This window comes from Eriocheir sinensis, chromosome 51, assembly GCF_024679095.1.
Source record: "Eriocheir sinensis breed Jianghai 21 chromosome 51, ASM2467909v1, whole genome shotgun sequence".
NCBI classification, from domain to species: domain Eukaryota; kingdom Metazoa; phylum Arthropoda; class Malacostraca; order Decapoda; family Varunidae; genus Eriocheir; species Eriocheir sinensis.
Window position 1 is genome coordinate 916,498 of NC_066559.1, and position 25,500 is coordinate 941,997.

General features: G+C 42.9%; 1 protein-coding gene across 7 annotated transcripts in view; it reads right to left on the reverse strand.

Annotated features, from left to right (window-relative positions):
- LOC126982469 (bromodomain-containing protein 8-like) overlaps window positions 1–3,526 on the reverse strand; it is a 28,099-nt gene extending 24,573 nt beyond the window's left edge. For all 7 annotated transcript variants that reach the window (XM_050834522.1, XM_050834519.1, XM_050834518.1 and 4 more), the window contains exons 1-3: window positions 3,390–3,526; window positions 1,344–1,437; window positions 838–1,031 (exon numbers count right to left, since the gene is read on the reverse strand). In XM_050834522.1, coding sequence (XP_050690479.1) covers window positions 838–1,031; window positions 1,344–1,437; window positions 3,390–3,411 — 310 coding nt within the window. In that variant the 5' untranslated portion in view covers window positions 3,412–3,526. The remainder of the gene's footprint in view (window positions 1–837; window positions 1,032–1,343; window positions 1,438–3,389) is intronic.
- Between the last annotated feature and the right edge of the window lie 21,974 nt (window positions 3,527–25,500).

The following is a 25,500-nucleotide window of genomic DNA, read 5'->3' on the forward strand; positions in this document are numbered from 1 at the left end:
TCTCTCTCTCTCTCTCAAGAAGGAAAAAGCGGGATATTTCATTCAATTCACTGTGTACAACCAAGAGGTTATAAGGACGATGGCCCCTACATACTGTAAGTAACTATAGCCACCACCCTGAGCTGAACTAACACACCTGCACCCTCCCTGTGGCTTTGTCCTTGACCCAGGCTGACAAGAGTTGCTACCCTCACCAAAAATCAATGGTGAAATCCAGTCCAACCGCAGCCTACCAATGAAGGCGAGATCTGTGCCAATTGCAACAGAGGAGTTAAACACTGTCCTAAGTCCTCCAGAATCTCTTCATCGCACTCATGCCTTTCCTTCCCATATCATTCACTGACTCATATGCACACACTCATGCATACTTTACTATTCCTATCTTCCCTGTCATCCACACAATCCTCAGCACACCATCCATACCCATCCACTCCCACCAACGCTCACGGGGAGGTCAGTAATTTACATCCCTGTCTCCCCCTTCCCCCCTCCACCCCTGCCCATATTACTGCCCCCTCCACACTCTCTCCCTGCCATCACTCCCACACACCACAACCTCTCATATGTGTCTCACTCACACCTAACACATCAATCTTTCCTTTCTGGAATTCGTTTATCATCTCCCTTCTCTTCCCTTCCTCACTGATCTTTTTCACATTAATATACGCCACCCTAAGAGGCTCCTCCCTCTTCCCTGGGACAGATGGAGACCCCCCTCTGCCCATTGCCACTTTTTGTCCACCCCCAGAGGGGCCACTGGCAGCTGGTAGGGCTAGTGCAGTGCTCATTCCCAGAGGAACAGTGATGATAATGGGAGAGATACCCAGAGGGACTCACGTTTACTCAACATCCTGGTAACAATTTCACCCGGGGTCTCATTGCCTCCATCTCCTCGTTCTCTCTTCCTTTTGGGAGTATCAACACGCTCCAGGAGGCGGGCATACTGGAGGGCACAGTTCTTGGTTGAGTACCAGTCTGGTGGCCGACTTGTCTCATTGGTAAGCATCTTTATGTTCCTCCTGACAGCAACCCTGGAGGATACAAAGGAGTAAAATTTGAAAAACTTTGATGAGTTGAATGCTGTAAAAAATCTTTTGTGCTATTGAGGAATCCTTAAAATTCACTACAAAAGAAAACCTTGCTTTATAGAAACTGCAATAACGCAGTGAAAAAGTCTCATAAAGTAACACCCCTGAGTGCCAGGAGAGTGGGAGACATGACACAAGTGTATGGGGAGCTACCTACATCAGAGGCGTCATTTAAGATGTCGGACTATAACAGTTTTTATTTTATCATTTGGGGAAACCTGTCCATTCTCAAGTCAGGAACAATCATTTACCCACCAGTTCTGGTCACCACTGCGCATGACGGCTGAAGCAAGACACAGCTGCTCCCGAGTGGTCCATGTGTCCACTTGGTACTGCTTCAGCTTCAATCCTGTGGGAAAATGTATCTAGTAACTTACAAGCACTATTATACATGTTATTGCTATTATATATTTTTACCTTTTTACAACAAAGGAGGACTTGGAGAAAAAAATGTGAAGTACTGCTCTCACAAACAATGAAGTAAGGAAATAATACAAGAAAAGTGAAGAATATGGAAGTCATATGGTACTTTGTTTTTATGGACTTCATTATTTCATTCTATAATTTTTTTATAATTCTTTATAGACTGTGGCAACAATAGGGACCACTTTTTTTTTTTTTCAGGCAAAAACACCGATTTTAAAGGGAAAATTGCAACAACAACCATCATATGTATTGGCAAATTTTACCCTCATAACACATTCAGAGTTTAGTGAGAAAAACTAAATCATTCAAATTCTACAACTTTTTATTCAAAACATCCAAAAAAGTGGGTCGTAGAAAGTGGAGTGGTAATATGAAACAATTTTGAAAATAACAAAATATATTCCTTTTCTGTGAATACATAAATAAAACTTTTACAGTGAAAAGGGAAGTTTAAGAACAGAAGGCACAAATGGAAATATCCGTTTCATAGCCACTACACAAGACCTGAGCTCACCCCCGGCACACTGCAACTGAACTCGTAGTTCTCTTCATTTGGACTGTGATTTTTTTCTGAATAAAAGAGGCCTTCTGCATCGTTGCTTCCAGGATTTGCCTCTCCCACAATTTCCGTCGGCAAACTTCCACAAGACAGAATAATTCTCTCTTCTTCTTTACTAGAATTTTCATCATCACCTCTATCTTTAAAAGAAGAAAAAAAAAAAAAATGCACTTTTTCCTCCAGCACCTCCTTTCTTTTCTGTGTATGTCTACTTGACTCCATGCTGTTTCCTGATGCATATTGTGTCTACAAATTGAGAAAAACAAGAAACAGCATCCAAAGGTAGAAACATATACATATGCGCATATACATGTGGGGTGGGTCCAGGGGGGCAAAGCCCCCTGTTAGCAGATCGTAAAGTTCGGTTGGAGTACTGTAAATATGCTCCCCCACCCTAAACCCTCTACAAGCTATTTTGTGGCTGCAGCGGCGGCACCATTGACACGACCGCCGCCAAAGGAGGCTACGCTTTCGTGAATATTATCCCCTATTTTCGATGATAAATAGTCTTTGAATTGGATTTTGAAAGCGTTTATATGATTGTTGAACGTTTGTAGAAAAGATATATGAATAGCTAGTGGTTTCATTAGGTAGGTAATGAAATACTGGCACGGTACTAAAACGATTCTTTATCAAATATTTCAACTACTCCAACCTAACCTCTAACGGGGGGATGGGCTTTGCCCCCCTCGACCCCCCCACACATGTATGATGCGCCGGTAATTCTGGAGAAGTACAACAGTATGTGAGACCTTGGGTTATTATTCTCGTGGGGGCAATATTGAAGGTGCATAGCTGGACCACCGCCGCATATGGGTGTGCTACGTCGTGCTTTAGTTCCATTAACAATTTTATATCATTATATCAATTTTCTTTCTCTTTTCTGGAAGTCACTTGTTATTGCAATGCATTCAGGGACCAAAAAGAAATCCATGTTGTAAGTATAAACTTTGCCAGAGGTGGCTACGCTTTCGTGAATATTATCCATAATTTCCTACTTTCCTCAGTTACCCATTAATCGACCAGTCCGAGAGGGAGGACGAACAGTTGGTTGAGCTTCACGGTGACCGCCCGGGCCGGGATTCAAACCCGGGCCATGGGATTCGTAGCTAAGCACGCTAATCACTTCACCACGGAGGCTTATGAGGTATTTTGAGGTGGCGGGTTAAACTACACATTTACCTTTTCCTTAATAATCACTCAACTAATTGACATCTACCGATTAGCTAAGGTGCTTGGCAAAACATGAAATCGATCATTAAGCATTGCTCGCTAAACAGCCTCACCATTCTAATCAGAGGCTAGCCAACACTTACGTTCTTGTATCGACGCGGCCATGGCAGCTTAACTTTTAACTGTCTGGTCAATACACTGTGTACGGCAGCATCAACGACCCTCTTGTTCTGCTGCTCTGTGTGTCAGGTGTGGCGTCGTCGGCACTCGGCTGTCGTCCCAGATGATGTTGATGGTTTTGCCCTTGCAACGGCTCCCTTATATAAAAAAAAACTGATTGATTGATTGATAGTTTATTGTTGCAGGTAAATAACAAGGGAGACTCCATCGACAAGAACGTAAGTGTTGGCTAGCCTCTGATTTGAATGGTGAGGCTGTTTAGCGAGCAATGCTTAATGATCGATTTCATGTTTTGCCAAGCACCTTAGCTAATTGGTAGATGTCGATTAGTTGAGTGGTTATTAAGGAAAAGGTAAATGTGTAGTTTAACCCACCACCTCAGAATACCTCATAAACCCTGTGGCTTGGCCCGGGGAAACCCCCATTGTTTACAGATCTAGCGTCCTGACCTTAAATGTCGTTGATAATAGATCTACTCTCCTCCTTATCAATTTCTGCAACATTCGCGGTCTTCGTTCTAATTTTCATTCTGTGGAACACCATCTCTCCTCCTCTAAACCCCACCTTCTCTTCCTCACCGAAACACAGGTTTCTGAGGCTACTGACAGCAACCTCTTCTCTGTTCCCTCCTACTATCTCTACCCTAAATTTCGATCCAAAGCTGGATGTTGCACCTACGTGCGCAACGACATCACTTGCTCTCGTGCCCACGACCTTGACTCTTCTGAATTTTCCACCATCTGGCGAAGACTTCATTGTCATTCTATTACTAAATACATATGTGCTGTTTATCTCTCACCTAACTCTACTAACTATGTAAAATTCTTTGACTATTTGAACTCTAAAGTGGAGCACATCTTGACTCACTCTCCCTTTGCTGAAATCTCCATCTTGGGAGATTTCAATGTTCACCACCAGCTTTGGCTTTCATCCTCCTTCACTGACCAGCCTGGTGAACAAGCCTACAACTTTGCTCTCCTCAACGACCTAGAGCAGTTGGTTCAGCACCCTACTCGTATTCCCGACCGTCTTGGAGACAGGCCCAACATTCTAGACCTCTTCCTTACCTCTAATCCTTCTGCTTACTCTGTCAAACTGTTCTCTCCGTTGGGCTCCTCCGATCATAACCTTATTTCTGTATCCTGTCCTATCGCTCCTGTACATCCTCTGGACCCGCCGAAGAGGCGATGCTTCTGGCATTTTGCTTCAGCTCGGTGGGACGACCTGAGGATGTACTTTTCCGATTTCCCGTGGAATGATTACTGCTTCCAGGAGAGAGACCCCTCTGTGTGTGCTCAGCGCATCACAGAGGTGATTGTCTCTGGAATGGAGGCATACATTCCACGTACTTTCTCTACTCCTCATGCTAAAAAGCCTTGGTTTAATCACGCTTGTTCTCGTGCTATTAAAGATAGAGAGGCAGCTCACAAAAGGTTCCAGAGCCTTTCGAACTCCCACTAACTTTGAATTCCGCCGCGATGTTGCCTCTCTATCTTCTATCGATATTTTCACGCTGACTGCTCTTCTGAACTTGCTAACTGCATGCCTCCCCCCCTCCCGCGGCCCCGCTGCACACGAGATTTTTTACTGACACGCTCTACCCAAAAGTAGTCAACTCCTTGACTTTGACTCCACAGCCCTGGAATGAAATCCTTTAGCCAAGAAGATTCTGTGGGGGGGCACCTGGGGGGCACAGGCCTTGAATGGGGGGGGGCATGTGCCCCCCCAGGCCCCCCCATGGCTACGCCAGTGGCCACACGGAGGACGGACTTTGATATACGGCCAAACTTTTGTTTTGATACTTGAACTTGTCCCAGCATGTGTCCGACAACCACCAAACATGGCAGGACCACAGATTTTTGGCTTTGACTTCTATTTCGGTTCCTGACCAGGCATAAGTCTATAGCAACAGCTGGATTTTGTCCCAGAAATCAAGTGTCCGGGAAATTAAATTGAGGTCCGGAAAATCGAGGGTCACGTGTACATTACATAAAAACTAACAACTACACTTTAATGAAGGTGACCTGAAAAAATCTGAAAGGCAAAATAAAGGAAACACTGTCGTGTATAGAATTTCCAAATTTACTTTATTATCTGGCTGCCCCAGCCACCACACACGAATCTGATACTTCACATTAAATCTTAAAGTAGTCTATTGGCAAGTAAAGTAAAGTAACCTATACATACATAGGGTTTGAATAAATATAACATCTGTATGAACACACACACACACACACACACACACACACACACACACACACACACACATTCTTTAATGAATATTTATCAATCACAGAAAATAGATATCCTGTAAAACATAAAACTACAGGTAAATATAATGGTAAGGTTAATGAACTGTGTTGTTATATTATATATTATATTATATATACGTGAGTCAATTAACTTCCTACCAATGTTGTCCCAGAATATAATTTTCACATGATTCAATATTTTTGCTTATGATAGTGGTCTTTTTAACTTCTGCATTAGTAACTCTTGATGATTTTGTGCCATACATTAATGACTAGAAAATAGCAGAAAACATAAAGGATACTCTTCTATTTACATATCTACACTGATAAAGCATTTATGTTAGAAACTTGAAATAAACTATTGACAAATTAGAAAACTGAGTCATTGTACATACATTTCTCATTCTTTAGCATAATATTTTGACTAAAGCTTCTGTGTGAGTCAAATTAAAAATGAACTCTAAAATTTCGGCATATTTTTCTTTACAGAGGCGCTCAAACACCCACGAGTGTTGACCCGAGACATCCTGAAAAAAATAGTAAAGGCGTATTTGTTGAGTAGAAAACAACGTATATTTACCTCTCATATACTACACAGTCGGGGCAGAGTGGTGGTGTTACAATAAACTTAGAGGGTGACTAAGGAGGATAGAAAACCCTTGCCTTGATTATGTTCTGAGGAATGCCACCCACCGCCACAAGAGAGCGAGCGAGCACTATGTGTATGTGTTCGTGCGTGTTTTTATGGGACAGCAGAGCATGTGCACAACGATCGAGGGTCCTTTTCCTACTGAAGGTCCCTTTCCTGCTGCTACACCGGCCGGCTTGAAGAACAAGTTTCGTTTCAATAATAATAATGATAACAATAATAATAATAATAATAATAATAATAATAATAATAATAATAATAATAATAATAATAATAATAATAATAATAATAATAATAATAATAATAATAATAATAATAATAATAATAATAATGATAATAATGATGATGATGATGATGATAATGATAATAATAATAATAATTATATTAATATATTAATTATCTAACGCATAGGAGGAACGGTGATGATTCAGCCACATTATTTCAACATTTTAAGAAAAAAACCCCATTGAAGCAGAAGTCACGAGCTAATGATGGCTTCTCCCCGTGAGATGAGAAGAATTTGAGATGTATCTCTCCAATATCCAGTCAACTAGCGATTTATAGGACGTAATATGTGCACTACGTTTTCATTGGTACGTGGCACAATGCATTTCTAGGCTCTTCCCAGAACCGGAAACATGTCCATTTTATTGATCTTTAAATGTTCCTTCATCGTTTGCCTCTTTAGTTTGTCAATATCACACACGTACCAATTTTCATTTTTTAACAGTAGATGATGAAACACAAATTTCTTAATCTTCCGAACCATATCGTAGCCCGTAGTAGGTTAGATGTTTCGGTCAGAAAGATGGGATGGTACGGACACTCATCGCATAACTCGGCATAAGCTTAAATATAATGTGCGTTGGCTAATAAACAAGAAATTATCGATTCTAAGATATTTTGTGTAAGATTCAAAATATCCTCTCAATAACTGAAAAAAAAATCAAAGTAAAACCAAAATAAATATCTCTAGAATCATGGGTAATTGATCGACCTCTTCTCCTTTTCTCACATGCAGTGTCTGAATATAAATAAATCAACTAAACTAACTTTTTCATAATTGTTCGAACATATAATAAAAAAATATATTGTTCAAACTGATATAAAACTAATAAAAATAGTGGATAATCAATTGTTCGAATCATGACGAATCTACAAAATATAAATGGCCGCGCGGTTACACTTCACTTTCAATACAACATCTTCACTGTGCATCAGTACTGCACCATGATAGCTAAGCACAATGTTACTTGACAAAATGGCATATTCATGAGGTGATAACTTATATTTTTAAAATATTATATAAGAAGTACAATAAAACAAAATATGACCTGCATCGAAATACATCTCCGACAGCGTGGTTATCTTGCGTAGTTATACAATAAAGTTTCGCACATTCATACGATATTTCGCTGCACTCGATCCCGAATGTTTTACAATAAATGCGATGTCCAGACCATCCCATGGTCCGAATCATCACCGCTCTCCCCTATATAAAGTTAGCGACCAAAGAGTTTCCAGGCTAAAACCACAGATTATTCAATGTGGGATGATCTGTTACCATGCAATGCTTTGTGGTAAAATATATTCACAATAGCTAACAATTGCTATATAACTTGTTATCAGGTACAGCAAATCTGTTAATTGTAAATTGACAAAATCATAGATCAAGAGTATGGAACACCGTACATGTACTTCTTCACCATGCAGTCGTGGGCAGAGTGGGGGTGTTACAATAAGCTCATGAAATGAGTTTGGAGGCAAGAAGGCCTTTTCCTTGGTATCGGCATACAGCCTTAATTCTCTCCCTCTATAAATCCTCATTTTTCCCACTCAGGAGATTCTAGACATTTATGTATAAAAGTCACAAAATCTAGTTTACGAAATCTGCTGGATTGCATTCTACATCCATCTAAGTCGGTGCAGCGACACCAATGGTGTCTTGCTGAAAGGACGCCTCCTCGGGGGCGGTATACTCAAACCACGCCTTCCCGACAGGCGCCAGTTGACAAAAGGCGCCGTTTGAAACGGCGCACCAACGGCGCCTTTCGTTTCGGCAGATCCCGATACACAAACATTTTCCAAGGCGCCATTGGCGCGCCGAGTTGCTGAAAGGCGGGATTTCCCTCAACGGCGCCTTTTCACGAGTCAACCAATCACTGTATCACACAAAATAATATGATAAAAATATCTATGTGCTGAGAATTAAAGGCTTAAAACAGTTCAGCCTTTCCATTTAAATATTTTATTTTGGCACTAAAAACATCACTATTCTCATTAAAACTCCCAGTAAAAGTGTGGGATATGCTCGTTCAAATCCTAAAGGCTGACATTATCACAACTGAAAAGTTTCCTCAGCATTTTCCCTACAGTGATTAGATATTTGGGACCTACATACTCAGCATATATATATATATATATATATATATATATATATATATATATATATATATATATATATATATATATATATATATATATATATATATATATATATATATTAAATGTGCAATGTGTTGGACCCAGGACAGTATACATAAATACATAAAATTGTTAATTGCAGCATGAATGAAAAATAAAAATATTACTTACACAACATAATGAAGATATCCACAGGACACACACACACACACACACACACACACACACACACACACATCCTGAATACAGTATGCCAAATGTGCATGTACTTGATAGGAATATTATGGTTTTTACACCCACTCAAAAAATGCTATTACTTACTACACATCTTCTTTGAGAGTGACTTTTACTGCATTTGGGGAGTACAAATTAATACCCTTGGTTTCCTCTGGAGGCATGTCATTCAATCCTGCAGTCTCTTCGTCCTTGGAAGCTGAAAGAGGACAATATATATATATATATATATATATATATATATATATATATATATATATATATATATATATATATATATATACATACACACACACACACACACACACCCGGCCCTCGATTTAACGGATTAAAAGGGGGTAAGGGTGGTCCGTTGCTTGAAAAAGTACGTTCCTTGAAAATACGGTTTTGACATTTCTAAAGCTGGTGTCACACTGGACAAATCTACCCAGCCTCCCTTCAAGCTCGGAACATTTTTATTTATTTTTTATTTATTTATTTTTTTTTTTTTATGATCCGGGCGGCCGGGCGCATGTGTGCGAGCGCGCCGGGCATGAGCAGCTGGCGGGCGGCTGATGACGGTGGTGGTAATGATGGGTGTCGGCGGCGTGGCCCCCGCATCGGCGCCGCCCGGGCGGTGCTTTCGTTGGGGCCCGTGTGTGTGTGTGGCTGTGTTTATTGTGGGCCCGGGCTCTTCAATTTGCTAATTCTTGTTTTCCACATGTTGCGCGGGACTTCTTTCTGTTCTTCCATCTCATATTTTTCAAAAAGAAGAGATGAAAGAAAGGAAAGGGGTCCAGCTGAACATGTGGAGGATGGGAATTGGGAAATTGAGAAGCCCAAACCCATAATAAAGGCAGCCACACATGCGCGAGCCCCGATGGGGATGTAGTTCGGGTGCCGCCGATGCGGGGGCCTCGGCGCCGACGCTCATCATCGCCATCACCGTCATCAGCCCCCCGTCAGGTGTTCGGGGCCGGGCCCTGCGCACGGCCGGGGCTGTCTGCACGCGTGCGCTTGGGTGGCCAAGCGAAAGATGTCGACGGTTTTCAATTTTCCCCATAAAGGCGGACACACACTATACGATGCGTCCTGTCCGGCGGCCGAAAAGTGGGCGGAGCTAGAGGCCATGAGGCAGTGTGTGTGGGTGTAATTTGTGCGGCGCGGCCTCACGACACGGCCCGATGGCCTTCTGTTTAGGGTTTTGACGTTTCTAAAGCCGGTGTCAGTGTCAGTATACCTTGCACTGTTTTTGGAAATCACAGAAAATGCGTGTGCCTATCGCATGGTACACTTAACTAAAATTGCCAGATTTGGCGGTGTCGCCCCTATACCTCCGGACCCCTCATATGTATCCTCAGTTTTTCAACAAGTCTGTGGATGGTCTCAAAGAACTCAGCACTCCGGACAACCCTACAGTTTTGGAGGAACCTCCAACGAGCACTAACAAGGTTGTGATCGATCTCCTTTGCCACACTGCCAGCATTTGTATACTAAGTCCAGTGGTGAGGCTCCTGTCTCTGGAACCAGAATCCAGCAATCCTCAGCCTTTGGACTTTGCAAAGTTTAGAAGGAAACAGATGTTAGTTTCTGGTGCCACAGCCATGAGGACCAACCCGTAACTCATAGCCAGATATCTCTGTGCCAGTATATGCACTGAAGTCGCCCAAGACAATAAGTGTGTCATGTGGCACTGGTCGACTATAGAACTGAGCTTGGCGTAGAATACCTCAGTTGGGGTTTACGTATACTGCAATAAGGGATATGAAGCCCAAGATGTGCTTCAACTTCACCAGTATCAAATGCTCATCAGTTGAAGTAAACCCAACAACAGAGGAATGCAGTTTACTAGAAATTGCCATAGCTGTTCCTTTGAGACAGGCACCATTGCCCTTGCATAACCTTGCTGATCTCTCTCTCTCTCTCTCTTTTTTTTAGGCTCAGGATTTTCCAGGCACCCACACGGAGAGCCCACCAGAGGTTAACCCCGGGCCTGCCTCGACAAGCTTAATTGTATCTCATCTGCACCACCCTGGTGGCCCCGAAGAAAAAGGCGTGGGCGTGCTTGGCAGGGCAGTGATACTCTAATCCCCCAAGGCCTGTCAGAGTACTGGATGCCAAAAACATATTATAGAGAATTCACTCTCCTATTCCCAACAAGGAGAGGTTGATCGTTGGGCCAAGAAGCCCAACAGCCCCAGGGGTAGTAGGAGAGTATAGGCAGCCATCGCCTAACATAGTGGTGGCCGCTTGGCTCATGGTCACGCAGACGTGGACTAGCCGATTGACTTTTCTGAGCCAGGAGAGGCTGCCTGTGTTGGCTGGAATAAGGGATCAAAGAAGTGTATTGCTACTGCAGCACATAACTATGGCATTGCTCAAACTCCAGGACTTCTGTCTCCCAGTCCTACAAGGAAGCCACACACAGCAAACTTGTGAGATAACTAATGTTAAGGGCATTACAACCTGTCCTCAGGGTTCGGCATGTCCAATGGAGGGAAGAATTATTCAGGAAGAGGGAAAGAAGGATATAGCTCGGGGTGGTTGAATGTGCTGTTAGCCTGTTACTCATCCAGACAGGTCTGCCCCTACTGCAGTTATTAATTATTCGACCAGTCAGAATTTTCTATTATACAGCATCCCTCTAGGTCCTGACCCTCTTGAAGCTCTACCTGCAACATGTACTTAATTACCAAATTAGAGATTGAATAAAATATGCACACATTTGTCGAACAGAAAGGAATACTAAATGCCTGCAATAAAAAATATTGAATTGACAGCATTTGGCAAAATCTACTGGAGAGCCTTTCAGACTGTATTTCATGACTCTGATACCTTCAGATATAATTGCAAAAGATATAGTGGAGCATTAACATAAATTTTTACCATAAGCTATGATGTCATCTTGATGATAGCGTATCCGGCAGGCCGTGTACAGTGGACAACGGGACCAGAAGCAACACACAATGATGATGACGGTGCAAATGACACACACAGTTGTCACACTGAGGGCGATGATCATGGCTAACCTGCAGGCGATGTTAAAATGGGAGAAACAAATGTTAACATGATTCGTGAAAGCTCATTCAGTCATTTGCTTTTTATCAACAGCTTCCTTAATTTAATCACAGAATAAAGGGTTAAGGGAGAAGAGACAGTTAATGATAACTAACTATTTGTGAAAGTGGAGAATATACGAGGTGGCCTAACCAATCAAGTAGAAAGAGTATTACCGACATGCTGTCCTGAATACCACCTATCAACCCAGACTCTAGATTTTCTCTTCAAAGATGAGCTCCAGGGGACAGCATGAGCCAAGCAAGATGGTTCCGCTATAAACACTTGCCTGTGCAATAATGGGCTGGGGCCGACCACAAGGCCCCACCAAGACATGGACAGAATGGAAAAAAAAGTAAATTGTTAAAAAAAAGACTGACAGCAACCATTAAGGGGAGGCGATGGTTGTTACTTAGGAGGTGACATTCATTCTTTTTAAATTATCATATATTTGGGTATGTATACGTCTTTGTACCTTAAGTATAAGATCTCTTAAGTTTCATTGCGATATGATTAGTATTTACCGAGAAAAAAATATACGTACAATATTTAAGGTATACTTTTGTTTGGAGGGGTTTCAGATAAGGTCGACTGAAGGGTCGGCGTCTTATAAGCCAGCTAGCAGTAATGTAGTGTTAATGTTGACGGCCACATTGCTTGCTCAGTACGAACACATTTTAATACTTAATCTTCACTGTAGCTTATTTAAAACTTATTAAAATTTATTAAAATATGTACACCATCTTCCAAACTCTTCTCCATCTCACTCACTGGTCATCAATGTAGAAGAGTCCACCAGGTGAGGAGAAGGGCAGGCAGCACCTGGGATGTCCATGCTCTCCTGGTTGGCCACCTTCATTGCCATAACAGCAGGCAGTGTGGTTGGCTGGGTCCTCTGGCCCTGGACATGCGATAAATGATGACTGTTCGCTCATGCCAGATCCAACTATCTCCTCTTCCAAAGGCTCATTAACTTGGCATACTGAAGCTCCTGTAAGAAAAACACTGACTCAGACACACAGCTATTTTTCATGGAGGGAAATGGTCACCAAGGATGCAAAACATTGGACAGAAGTGTTAGTGTATAATTAGATTGTTTGTGAGTACTTCACACACACACACACACACACACACACACACACACACACACTGACAGAACACCAAGAGACAGTAACGTTGAACATTTGTGCGCGCGAATAAACATAGCAAAAGTCAATTTAAATATATCTGTCACCTACAGGCCTCCGGAGCAATCACTCGAAGATGTAGAAATGTACAGCGCTTTAAGGCAGTCACTTAATAACAGCGACTCACTGATATTAGGAGACTTTAACCTCCCCCATATCGACTGGGCGACACTGTCAGGTACAGAAGGCGAGTCACATAGAATGATCGAATTTTTAGAAGAAAATTATCTAAGCCAAATGGTTTCTGAACCAACTCGACAAAATAACATACTAGACCTTGTTATAACGACCCAAGATAACCTAGTCAGTAATGTCACGGTAGGAGAACACCTCGGTTTTTGCGATCATAAATTAGTGCGCGTCGACATTAGAGCTCAAACATCAGTGACTGAAAATAAAGTAAAGGTGCCTAATTTCAAAAGAGCTAACGACAAAAAACTAACAGAAATACAACTATCAGATGACGGCATTGTAGAGGAAGCCTGGCTTAGCTTTAAAAATCATTTACTCACTCAGCCGAACACATTCGTCCCTTTGTGTGAGAAGCGGAGTAACACCAATAAAAGCCCACCTTGGTTTAATAGCGAAATTAAACAATCAGTCAAGGAAAGAAAATTATTTTACAGGTTAAAGAAAGAACAAAGCACACCCGAAAACATTAGACTTTATAATGATGCCAGGCGACGAGTAAAAAGATTAATATGTCAGGCAAAGCGTAGATATGAAGAAAATATTGCGGCCAACTGTAAAAATAATCCGAAATCCTCCTTCAGTTACATAATCAACAGAAAGGCGATCAGAAGTGGAATTGGACCTTTAACAAACAGTGATGATGCACAAGTGACTGACAGCCAACACATTGCAAACCTCTTAAACAATTACTTTTCCTCGGTGTTTAATACTAACAGTCTTCCCACCACTACCACCAACACCAGTACTAATGTAAATCTCGAGCATGCATTGCCTAACTTTGAAATAACAACCGATGAAGTCCTTAAAGCCCTCCAATCACTTAAAACAAATAAAAGTCCTGGACCTGATAAAGTATATCCTACACTGCTTAAGAGACAAAAAGCGAAATACTATCCTCCCTCACAACCGTATTCAATATGTCCTTGCGACAAGGAATCGTCCCTTCGGATTGGAAAAAGGCTAACGTGACACCGATTTTTAAGGAAGGAGACAAAAAATTACCAGGTAATTACAGGCCCATTAGTCTAACTTCAGTTGTAGGTAAGCTACTTGAGAGCATAATTAGAGACAAAATTGTGAGTTACCTTGAAAGCCACTCATTAAATGGGGATTCACAACATGGCTTCCGTAACAAAAGATCCTGCCTATCAAACCTATTGACCTTTTATAACGACCTCTCCTCAGTTTATGACGTAACCAAATCATTAGACATGTCTATCTTGATTTCCAGAAAGCGTTTGATAAAGTCCCACATCATACATTACTTTACAAATTAAAGCAAATAGGTATTGACGGTCAATTACACCAATGAATCGCGAATTGGTTGAGCAACAGACAACAAAGAGTGGTGATTGACGGATATAACTCGGAGTGGGCGCCGGTCACTAGTGGCGTCCCTCAGGGCTCGGTTCTTGGCCCAGTGCTCTTCATTATTTACATCAACGATGTGGATGTTGGACTCAATAATCGCATTAGTAAATTTGCAGACGACACAGATTGATAACTCGGTTCTCACTGACGAAGACAGGCAAAGCCTCCAAGAGGATTTGCGCAAAATTTCAGCTTGGTCGGATAGATGGGAGATGCCCTTTAACGTAGACAAGTGCCAGGTCCTTCAAATTGGAACAAGAAATAAGAAGTTCGATTACGAAATGCGCGGCGTTAAACTCAAAAGCGTTCAATGCGTTAAGGACTTGGGGGTCAAAATCGCGTCAAACCTCAAATTCTCACAGCAATGCATCGATGCAGCAAATAAAGCGAATAGAATGTTGGGCTTCATTAAAAGAAACTTTTTATTCAAGAATAAAGATGTAGTACTTCCGATCTACAATAGTTTTGTCAGACCCCACTTGGAATATGCTGTACAGTTTTGGTCTCCCCACCATGCAAAGGACATTGCTAAATTAGAAGGGTGTTCAGCATCGGGCAACAAAAATGATCCCTTCCTTGCGCAACAAATCCTACGAAGAAAGGCTTTCCACCCTTAACATGTTCTCTCTTGAGAAACTTTGCCTCCGAAGAAAACTGATCGAATGTTTTAAAATACTTAATGGTTTCACGAATGTAGACAGATCAAAATTGTTTATGATCGATGACACTTTGCGAACGAGGAACAATGGCATAAAACTCAAATGTAGACAAGTAAATTCAGACTGCACCAAATTTTTCTTTACCAACGTTGTAGTGCGAGAATGGAATAAGCTCCCACCTTCAGTGGTCCAGTGTAACACGATTGACTCCTTCAAAAACAAGCTCGACGGTTACTTCCTTGAACTTAATATTAACTAGAGAAGAAATGCAACGTTTTGGAGCCATCTGATTAATGTAGAATCACTTAGGTTTAAGGACAGACCACCTATAGTCTGGACCATGTGGTCTGTGTGGTCTGATTTTCTATGTAAATCTATGTAAATCTCTCTCTCTCTCTCTCTCTCTCTCTCTCTCTCTCTCTCTCTCTCTCTCTCTCTCTCTCTCTCTCACACACACACACACACACACAAACACACACACTCATACTACACACAAACACACACACACACACACATACACGATCGAGTTCCTGACCCCGCCTAGGCCTCTCATTTTCGCTTGTCACTCCTTAATGAGTTTCGCATCTCCGCCGAGAGTGATTGCTCTCTCAAGGCCCAGCCACACCAGGAAACTTTATTGGGAAGCAAAGAGTTCCTACTGTTTTGAAATGTGTGTGTGTGTGTGTGTGTGTGTGTGTGTGAGAGAGAGAGAGAGAGAGAGAGAGAGAGAGAGAGAGAGAGAGAGAGAGAGAGAGAGAGAGAATGAATGTGATATGCTTTGGAGAACCACGATTAATGAACAGTGAATTCAAGGAAGGAATGATGATGAAAATTCATGGAGAAATCATATTTGTATGTATTGACTATTGAGAGAACAATCACTTATGAGATGAGGAAAGGTCATTTGTTGCTATTATATATATAGCTGGCGGAGGGGATGAACGAAGATAACGTTTGTATGTGTATGTGTGTGTGTGTGTGTGAGAGAGAGAGAGAGAGAGAGAGAGAGAGAGAGAGAGAGAGAGAGAGAGGGGGGGGGGGAGTGGGTGGAGCATTTATTGTATTGTATCTTCCATTCTCTTTACCTTGGAGCATGGGGGATGTGTGTGTGTGATGTGTGAAGATTCTAGCTGTATACCCATGCAGAGATCGCCTAAAATGAGCTTGTTCTAATCGTGAGAGTACTATATATAGCTGGCGATGACGAGTCTAGCCCGTGATTAGGCCGTGGTGAATTATACACACATACACACACGCACGCACACTGCCCGAGGCAAGATACGAGCTTCGGTAGGTGTTACTGAACCTCCCTGCTTCCACACTGTCCCCTCCCTTCTTTACCGTCTCCCTCCCGCTCCTCATTCAGTTCCCCTCCTCGCCTCGCCTCCTCCTGCACGATCATTCACTGATTCCCCCCTCCCCCACCGGATCTTCCATGCCTCCCACTCTGAGGTGTACCGTTAAATAATTTCTGGAGCGTTTCTATCGTCTCAGCGCCGCCTCGCCCCGCCCTCACCAGGATGCGATAGATTTGCTTGGAGTATTTCAGGTCATTTGATCCATTCAGTGTTTCTTTACAGATGAGACGATTCCAGATGATTGTTCTTGGTGGTTTTGTTACCGAGCTAAGGAAGGTTGTATTCTTATTCTATTTTTTTATGAAATAATCTTGTAATGTCCAGAGAGAGAGAGAGAGAGAGAGAGAGAGAGAGAGAGAGAGTGTGTGTGTGTGTGTGTGTGTGTGTGTGTGTGTGTGTGTTCGCATGCTCCTTCGAGGTGGGCGACGCCGGATGCATTATTTACAAGGCCGCTATTACTTTCGTGGACTGAAAACAAGTGGAGGGGGAGGAGGAGGAAGAGGAAGATACATAAAAACTCGGAAGAGCAGGCAACCGAAATCCTGTTGGCTTGTATAATAAGGCTGCCTGTTATAGTGATTTGATCATATCGTCAAGCACCTGCAGAACAGATTAAACCACACTGTACATACACGCGGGAGCCTTCGATTTACCCCTGAGTAGTAGTAGTAGTAGTAGTAGTAGTAGTAGTGGTAGTAGTAGTGGTGGTAGTAGTAGTGGTAGTAGTAGTAGTAGTAGTAATAGCAATAGCAGCAGCAGCAGCAGCACTACTACTACATTTTTAAGATCATTGCGCACTAAGTTTTGCTCCTAAAATCAGAGGTATGCGTGAACCATTTCGTCATTAATGAGATCGGCAATGACTATAAGGAGGTAAAGTGTGTGTTTTCAAGCCTTTCCTTTGTCTTATTCGTTTATTTTTTTGTGTGTGTGTGTCAAAAGATATCCCGATTCCGTCCCAGGCAGTGTCTACCAACCTATGAGTGTCTGTCGCAAAACTCTACACAGTTCTGGGTCCGTTTCCCTAGATAGTCCTACTCATTCTCACAAAAAAAAAAAAAAAAATCCCGTTTGGTGTCTTTCAACCGGTTTCAGCAGTGTTGCCAAGCAAAGTGCAACTACAGTTCCTGCATTTTTTGGTGGTTCTTATCAATAATTAAAGTCATGTGTATTGTATCTGTATACCGTTACGGGTCATTCTTACTCATTAAGAAAAATAGCTAAGAATTAAAAGTCAAAATATGGTTTGATAATCAAACTTTATTCTAGCAATATTTCAATTTCAAACTTTAGCTCAATTTTCTGTAATTCTTCTGGTATATATTGGAATAGTGCGTATACAAACTGAGAAGCAAACCCTACATGAAACATACAGTTTATTGAGTCGATAAAGCTTTCCCAGCTGTTTAGGTAAGCCCTTCGGAGGTGAGGCGGCAGGAATGAGTTAAAATTATCATCGGACACTTAGGCCAGTCGTCTGGCCGAGGAGTGCGGGATAAGTGGCAGACCTGCCGTATCGATAGGCGAAGAAGGAGGAAGTGGGGTGTGTGTAATGGCAATGGTCTAAGAAAAGGGGAGAGGAGAAACCAGATGCACAATGAGAGAAAAGGGGAAAGTTTCAACGGAGTTATTATGAACACAAATTAACTGCTAATTAATGATCGATGAAACGAGTTTGTGACGTGACAGTATAGGAGTTGTATACTACCACCACCACTACTACTACTACTACTACTACTACTACTACTACTACTACTACTACTAATAATAATAATAATAATAATTCTTCTTCTTATTATTCTTATTCTTCTTATTATTATTATTATCATCATCATCATTTTCCGTAGTAGTAGCAGTAGTAGTAGTAGTAGTAGTAGTAGTAGTAGTAGTAGTAGTAGTAGTAGTAGAAGTAATCACAGTAGTAGATGTTTGGTAGTAATGGAGGGATAGATGTAGGGTAGAAGGAGGGATATGAGGAGGGAGAAGAACAAGAAAACAACAAAAACAACGAAAAAGAAGAAATGTGAACGCAGGAACGTATAAACGACAGGGTAATTGCGAACGAAGGAAAAGCGATGATGAGAAAGTGGTGGTGAATGAAAGTGTGGAGGCGGAAAAAGAGGATTGCTAATAGGAGGAGGAAGAGGAGGAGGAGGAAGAAGAGGAGGAGATCTAACAGGTAGCCACTCTCCACCAGACCGTGTACGATCCACCCCAACCACTATATATCAGGTGACACACACACACACACACACACACACACACACACACACACACACACAAACAAAGAGCTAAATTTAGGTGTGTGGCGACTGACTTCTAGAGGGGTTAAGAAGAGGGCAGAGGGATCAGCATGTGCACTTGACTCACTATAAGGGCAATCACCCCCCCTCCTCATCCATCCCCTCCTCTCTCTCTCTCTCTCTCTCTGGTGAGGCGTGACCTACTCATGCCGATTTCTTTTACTTTCGCTTTGACTACACGCTCCAGCCATCTTTAGTGGTGACCATATTATCATAATACTCGTCACCATCACTTCCAAAACCATTTCGCCAAACGGCATCACCACAACCACCACTACCATCATTGTAACACCACCATATTCATATTATCTATTTGCCGGCATCCTACCGTTTATCCATGTATTTCTGATTCACTAAAGTCATGTACTGTACGTCACTTTGTAACCATGGGTCTCATCATTGCTTGCATCCATATATATATACTGGTCGTGGTGGTTCCTAGAGATCCTGCCCTAAATCAGATTGGATCATCACATTATGGAAGTGACCAAATTATGTTGATCGAGGATCGAGATATGTATCAGTATCTTCAGAAATATGACGTAGAGGTAGCAAATATCATCCTCATGGTCTCCAACATGTCAAGTTGTAGCATCCCTCCCCCTCAAGGATCTCAAGTGATAGCTAGTGGTTATGGCGGTGATCGTGGTTGTTGTGGCAGTCGCTTCAGGCTCAGCCAGTTCGACGGAGATGAGCACCGAGGCCACAGCTTTAGCGCATGCTCCCAACACAAACTAGTTTCAAGAAACTGAAGGGTCAGTGTACCAACGCCTCCATTCACTGCTCCTTGTATAGCCACACGTGTCAAGTTGAGTTATGTGTTGTACAACCGAGCAGTACGGTAATTACACTACGCGTAGTTTATAACTTCATATCCTTACCTGTCTCTAAGGCAGTGCTGTTGGCAACATTGGTTTCCTCAATATACGTATAGGTGCGCAACATTTCGCCCTATTTGATGCCCACTGTGAACTTCTTTTAATTACTCATCACTACCACCCCACCCCTCTCTCCTCCCTCCTTCATTGGTGGTGCATCTTCACCGGCTCTCCTGACCTCAATGACTATAACCAACCGACAGAAAAAAATAATTGACCCTTATCTGTCCATCGCAATTTTTATAGCATGGGACAAATGTATAAATAAATGATAATACACAAAATGGGCATGGTGTAACAATGAACAGAGGAGACATAGGCTTGTTGCTGCATCATAATATTTTTTTTATAATCTCCGATGACTAACTGGTGTGTGTGTGTGTGTGTGTGTGTGTGTGTGACGGTCCTCCACTTTTTGTTTTTGTAACGCTCACTCCGGCCATTCGCGCCAAGAGAATAGGGAGAGAGGTAGCTAGGATACTCGAGCAGGTGCCAAAAGAGCATTTTATGTGTGTGCCGCCACCTCTCTCCAGGTGGTGGCACATGTACTGGCTCGCCAGCGTGACCAGATGCCAGTGAGAAATATCGTACAGCTTTTTTTTCTTTTCTTTTCTTTTCTTTTTTCACAAGAAAGGAGACAGCTCAAGGGCACACAAAAAAAGGAAACAATAATTTAAAAAAGCCCGCTACTCGCTGCTCCTAAAAAGAATACAAGGTGGCCGCAAGAGGGGTCAATTTCGGGAGGAGAGGTGTTCTGATACCCTCCTCTTGAAAGACTTCAAGTCGTAGGCAGGGCCGCAGGAGGAAATACAGATGAAGGAAGATTGTTCCAGAGTTTACCAGCGTGAGGGATGAAAGAGTGAAGATGCTGGTTAACTCGTGCGTAAGGGATTTGAACAGTATAGGGATGAGCATGAGAAGAAAATCGTGTGCAGCGTGGCCGCGGGAGGGGGGGAGGCATGCAGTTAGCAAGTTCAGAAGAGCAGTCAGAGTGAAAATAACGATAGAAGATAGAAAGAGAGGCAACATCGCGGCGGATGGCAAAATGATTGTAATTTGGCCAGAAATTTCGTATTTAATTATATAACCAATATTCGCGGTACGAACATGAAATGGCGCAGCCAGAAATATAATTCAGTGGGGTCTAGAATACGTAATTAACCTTGAGAAATGAAAAACACACTGCACTTCACCATGCATGTTGTTGAATAGCTAAATTCACTCATCTTCCTGATTGTTTTATTACCACAGCATACACAAAACCTCCAAATCCTCAGCCTCAAAACCTCAAAATTAAGTCATGTAATTGAGATATCACTGCACTGGAAAAAAAAGGTTATTTTCGCACTAGCTGATACTTGTCATATACAAACAGAATCAGAAAAAAGTGTGCTGACTGCGTGACAATAAATAAAAAAATTAATGCAAGCAAAATTACAGAAATAATACTGAATTGAAGCAAAAAATGTGAGAAAATGCAAGGAGTTCACACTTCGCTGCCGTGTCTTAGGCGACATTAGGGATATAAATGAATGAGAGTCCCGCTCTGTCTCTTCTCAGTTTTAAGGTCGTGTCACACGAGCGATGTTTTCTGCATGACATTTTTCTACCAAGTGATGCCCGTCCGTAGTGGTGGCAAAACGTGCCGTGTAGTCAGATCTTGCGTGTAGTCACAGGATCGATTCGGCTAAGAACGTCTTCCAATGGCGCCTCTTCCCGCAACCAAAGCAATGTATAGGACTTCGGATTTACTGGCTGGAAATAATAGTAAATGAAACCTACCATCATTTATTTCGGCCATCTCCCTGGGATATTCCTTCCCGAGGTCTTCTGCCATCTTCTTGTATACTTCTCTCTTCAGTACAGATATGCAACAGCATCTCTTGACCAACATTATCCATTTCTCTTTATTTCACTGAAAGTTACAGACACGTGTAGTCCGTTCGCTGGTGTGTGTGTGTGTGTGTGTGTGGTGCCGTATGCTCCATTAATTACGGTCATGCGCGACTCCCCGTTTGCTACTATGAGATGCCCATATCGATCGGCATCAGACGGTATGAAAACACCAAAAGATGCCAGAAAATATGTCCTTGTGACACGGGCTTTGCCGTCGAGACCACGGATATACCACTTTATTAGCTTTTTTTCAGGCTAATTATTTGCACCTTTACTATAGGTATACGTTTCATTTTTTTTTTTGTCATAGTAGCTACACAAAATATTTGAGATGATAAATTGATGTATCCCATAAGCTTAACGTTTATATGTTCCGCATTATTATTGACATAAGGAAGAACAGTCGTGTTTTCCTCTTTCCACGGATTTCTGTCAACCAGTGAGCTCCAAGGAAGATAACACTCGCGTCCTGTCTTGGGGTTGGGGTCTTGTCTTAACCCGTCCGCTGCGATTGGCACGGATTTGGTTTTCACTGGTAGCCTGGTAACATACAGTCCCATGCCTTTCTCTGCCTCTGTGGTGGATAGTGGAGTGTTTCCCATGTGGTACTATTGGTGTGCTGGATATCCCCTCCCAAGGTTTCTTCATTGAACTGTAACAGCCACTTTTTGTTCCACTCCTGAAGCTTGGTGAGGTCTTCTGGTAGGAAATCCGCAGCCAAGGGGTTAAATTTAGCTCTATTCATACATAGGCGATCTTGGGACGTCAGCGCCACGGTTCGTTCTGGTATCGTTGGAATTAGGTGCACTTAAGCCCGTCCCAGGGGTGTGGATTATTTTGACACGACACTTGTAAGAGTATTTCCCAAATGCTGGACGGAAGCTGCACAACCATAACGATGCCTGCCACACAGCTACTCGGTATCTGAATGATCGACGACGATCAGTCTTGGAGATTTGGATTTAATGTACGTGGTATGTGTCCCGCCTATAGGGTCGTCAGGTAACGTAGCACACAGGAGCGTAGGGTGGCAGGCAGTCAACGGGGTGAAAAATTGTCAAAACACTCGCGGGCAGATTCCATGTCGAATATAGCACACGTTTAGCTGTCATTCAGCATTCGCTCAAGTGAAGGATTCGACGGGAACCTATCGTACAGCTGCTGTGCAGCTGTCGGGCAGCTGTATAACGGTCATTTTTTTTTTTTTTTCGTGCCCGATCATTGCACAAGTGCTGCCCAACCTGTCACAATAGCTGCAAGAATGCTATACGTTTGCTGGACGATCACTGCGAGTGCTGAAACACTCCTGCCCGTCCAACAGTCGTGGTGCACGGATTTCCTCAACGACGGCCAGGCGATGTGCTACAAATAGCCTATGACCCCGAATGTTGCCGGAATGACAGTCGGGCAGCTGCCGCGTTCAAGATCGTGTATGTGTGAAGGCCACTTTAGGGTTGAGATTTGTCCAGTCACTCAGAATATAGACTATAGTAACGGCTGATGCGGAGGAATAGCCCATTATGCACCCTGTCTTGAATAACGGCATAATTCTTTAGAGTATAAATAGATGTATGGAAGGAAAGTATGTCTGTGGAGAGAGAGAGAGAGAGAGAGAGAGAGAGAGAGAGAGAGAGAGAGAGAGAGAGAGAGAGAGAGAGAGAGAGAGAGAGAGATTATTCAGATTAGCAAGAGAAGCACCAGCTACATGACTTGTCCACTGCAAATTTCAGATATGATTATACGCATACGCATGATTCATGCTAGTAATGGTTGGGTACTTATAACTTTTAGTTCTTTTATCTGAATTAGGTTTAATGAATTGTGACTCCAACATGGATTATGCTATTCAGTTTTAGTTCCCCTATGACAGAAAGGATATAGATTCCCTCGAGGCAATACAGAGAAGAATGACTAAAATGAGAGAGAGAGAGAGAGAGAGAGAGAGAGAGAGAGAGTCTTAGTCATAGCTAATGCCTGGAATAAGTAACACGCTCTCTCTCTCTCTCTCTCTCTCTCTCTCTTATCATGTACCATAGCCAACTGTAAACCCCACTAAAATATAAGTGATACACAAATGTATACAAGAACATACAGTAGGGTATGATGAGCGTTTCCACATTTTTTTTCACGATTCTACTCATTGTTTCTCTTCGTTAGCGCAACAAAAATGAATATCTATTGTTAGTTTTTGTAACCATCTGACACCCAAACACGTGATGGTGTTTCCGCTCTCGCAGTACGTGGTGCGTAAATAAAATAGGTAGATATAAAGAAGCGAAGGCGAAGAAGGTGGACACAAGCATGTTCAAGGGTTGTCAGACTCCCTCGCGTGAGTGTGTATGTGTGTGTCATCTGGGTTTCCCTCGCGTGTTCTCTAATCAATAAGTAAGAGTGAAGCGAGCCAGCAGCTACCACGCGCCGCCACGCCTTCCCCACGCCCGCGAACCACTCCTCTTCTGAATATCACTTGCATGCCTTCGCAACCTAGTTTTAGATTCAACAGTCCACAAATATTCTCTCTCTCTCTCTCTCTCTTTCTCTCGTGATGCATGCCAACAGAACGGATGAGGAGCCGCGTCCACCGGTCCCTCTATGATGAAAGGTCTTCACTTACCGACGAGGATGGTGCATGTGACTAGCATCCACAAACATTCCTTTCTTAAGTTTAAATTATTTGTAATATCCATGGCGCACGTGTCTGGAAGATAACGTTACGCGATTGCACGAACCCACCACTGTCTGACTCAACACTGACAGCTTGCGAAGTGGAAACTCCGTGCGGCGTCTCGGCTGGATCGCCTCTCAGCGAGTTGCCAAATTAACTGGCAAAGAGGAGCAGATCGACTGCAGTATCTTACGAATTAACACACACATACACACACACACACACACACACAGACAATTCAGTCATCAGCCATCTATAATCCAGCCATCCAGTCATTTATAAACCAGCCACGCAGCCATCCAGAACACTCAATTGCCCCTTGTACCACTCAACCAACTCCTTCTCCTCCTCTGTGAACAAGTTGATTTTGTTTCGCTTCCATGAATCATTTATGATGGTGTAATCTGGTCCTCCGCCATGAGTTGATCTTCAAAGGTGCTGTGGGCTGGACATGTTGCTTGGGCGTAGAGAGACACGTGCATAAAACTCTCTCTCTCTCTAGCTTTTCTCTCTCACCCATTCCTCTTCCTCCTTTCTCTTCATCCATCGCTCCTACCTGTTCCTCCTCTTTTTCCTCCTTCCTCCCTTGCTAATCCCCAGGTCACACACAGGTGTTCACTCGCGGTCTACCGCCGGTATGCCGTCGGTTGACCGCCGGTCTACCGCCGGTCAGCCGGCGATATTTTTCGACACCGCTGGTCGACCGGGAACATCCCCGATATCTTTGAAAATTTTAAAGTTGACCGGCGGTGGTCGGCTGCGTCTACGGTCATCCGGGTCGACCGGCGCGGTGCACTGGCGGTCTGCTGCCGACCATCCCCGTTCTTACAGCCGTCGACCGGCGACCGACTTATCGGGAGTGATGCTGGGTTCACACATTCACGATTTGTGGTCCACGATGGCCCCCCGGAGCGCAGGTGGTAAAACCGTGACCTCTGGCCACGATCTGACTGCCGGATTACCCATGTGG